The 2100-nt window shown below is 47.9% G+C and overlaps 2 protein-coding genes across 2 annotated transcripts; one reads left to right on the top strand and one right to left on the bottom strand.

Annotated features, from left to right (window-relative positions):
- Positions 1 to 48: 48 nt before the first annotated feature.
- PPTG_06830 (hypothetical protein) lies at positions 49 to 450 on the top strand (the record flags this gene model as incomplete). The annotated part of the gene is made up of 1 exon (XM_008900873.1): positions 49 to 450. One exon carries the CDS (start codon positions 49 to 51, stop codon positions 448 to 450), a length of 402 nt encoding a protein of 133 aa, XP_008899121.1.
- Positions 451 to 1123: 673 nt separating this feature from the next.
- PPTG_21965 (hypothetical protein) lies at positions 1124 to 1868 on the bottom strand (the record flags this gene model as incomplete). The annotated part of the gene is made up of 2 exons (XM_008901133.1): positions 1124 to 1582; positions 1866 to 1868. 2 exons carry the CDS (start codon positions 1866 to 1868, stop codon positions 1124 to 1126), a joined length of 462 nt encoding a protein of 153 aa, XP_008899381.1.
- Between the last annotated feature and the right edge of the window lie 232 nt (positions 1869 to 2100).

Here is a 2100-nt window from a genome sequence, read left to right on the forward strand (position 1 = left end):
CTGAAGGACTTTCAAGAGCGATTCACGTAGTGGGTTTTCACCACGGGGATGCCGTTTTACATGACGGATCATCGCGCGCTGCTCGAAGCACTTCAGGTTCTCAATCCAGGTATCCGCGTGCCGTCAGCTCACAAATTAGCCAACCAGCTGCTGGATTCTTCTTACGACAAATATATCAACAGGCTAACGACTAGTCTTGCTGGCAGGGTTGTTACCCTGGAAACTGACGCATGGACGGACATTAACGGAATGTCCGTCATCAACTACATGGCTGTTTCCGAAAACCTCTTTTTCTTCCTTGAGTCCAACTACACTGGCGAGCAGAGTCACAATACACCATTTCTGGCTGCCGATGTCAAACGTGTGTTGCTTAAGTACAGGGGCATAAAGTTCGGAGGCGTCATCACCGACAGTACGACAGCGAACAAGGCAATGTGGGAGGAACTATAGGAGGAATTTCCCAAATTGTTCTTTCATGGATGCGTCTGTCACGCCCTACATCTCCTCGTGAAAGACCTTTTGGGTCGTCTTCCTTGGCATTGTGAACTACAGTCCAACTGCAAGGAACTGGTTAAGTTCTTCAAACGGAACCACAACCTCTGGTTCCAGTTGCGCCGCGGGCAGAAATCGAAGAACCTTCGTTCACTCGTCCTTCCTGGAGACACAAGATGTGGCTCGTTGCTTGCCTGTTTGGACACGATTCTTGCATCTGAGTCGATTTTGTTTGCCATGGTATCTGCCCGAGACTTTTTCAACGCAAAATCAAAGTCTCAGCGAGCCAAAAGGAAGTTTGCCTACACTCTCGTGACAGGCTCAACTTTAGTTCCCCAGTTGAAGAGAGGGGTGCTGCTTCTTCGGGCTATTGACAAGCGTCTGACCAAGTTTGAGAAAGACAGCACACCAATCTCTGAGGTTTACAAAACCTTTTTAGATCTCCTTCATGATTTCTCAGCCAGTCAGCTGACCCAACGCGAACTCAAGACCGTGGAGGCCATTGTTACCGAGTGATTTGATTTCGTTTATGGTGATTGATGCCCGTGGTCTTGCGTACCTCCTAGACCCACGATTTTGTGGGGACGGCATGTATGTATCTACTGAGTCATCGGTAGAGACATTTTTGTCGCTATGGTTCGGGGAAGCCAGCGCGGACGATGTTCTCATTCACCAAGCATTGTTCCGCCGGTATGTTGCTGAGTTGAAAGACAGCTCGTCGCAGCAGTGGAAGCTTTCGTCGACGCAAGCTTCCGATCCACGACTTCTGGTGTAGTTTGAAGAAGTTTGATCTACTCCAAGAGATAGCGAAACAATTGTTTAGGTGCGCCGGATCCACGTCTGCAGCTGAACAGAACTTTTCACTCGTGGATTCATCCATTCCAAGCTCCGTAACCGCCTGGCACCCGATCGAATGGAAAAGCTTGTTCACATCTTCTTCAACGCTAAAAACGTGGATGAAGAAGAGCTGGATGAGTACACGCACTTCGAAGATGCCCTTGTTAACGTCGAAGATGATGAAGATCAACACGACACCAACCAAGACGAAGCATACGTTTACTTTTAGATTATGTAGCAAGTTGGTCAACAGCTACGAATCTAATTAAATCGATACCCATGACTGTATGTCGTTAGTAGTTCGGTTCCAGACTTAATTTGTTTGGTTACCTCCACGTAAATCATTCGTTTTCCGTTCCAGAAACTCACTAGCTCACAGTTCTTTCGTTTTTTGGGCAGCTCTCGTGTTTCTCGATTCACGAAACTACCCAGTCCTTCCTTCAACAAGTTTACGTAGGCCATCTAGGTAGCCTCCTGGAGCTGATATGATGTAGGTTTTATCACATGGCTCGGCCTTCGTGACTTTACCAGCGTACCATGTCACAATGTCTCCAGGTTCCAGATCCCTTATAGCAAATACGCCGTTTCCAGCGTCAGGAATAGAGGATTTACGGTACTTGACTGATGAAGCAGTGCTTCCGCGAACCCCTTCGACGTCCGCATCATCCACAGTTAGAGGGCCGAGCTGATAGTGGGGCCGTTGTTTCTTTTGTGTGTGTTTTTTGGCTCTATAGTTTGCCGAGTAAACTCGCTGTTTGTTGCGTTTTCGGT

This window comes from Phytophthora parasitica (genome assembly GCF_000247585.1).
Source record: "Phytophthora parasitica INRA-310 unplaced genomic scaffold supercont2.10, whole genome shotgun sequence".
NCBI lineage: Eukaryota > Oomycota > Peronosporomycetes > Peronosporales > Peronosporaceae > Phytophthora > Phytophthora nicotianae.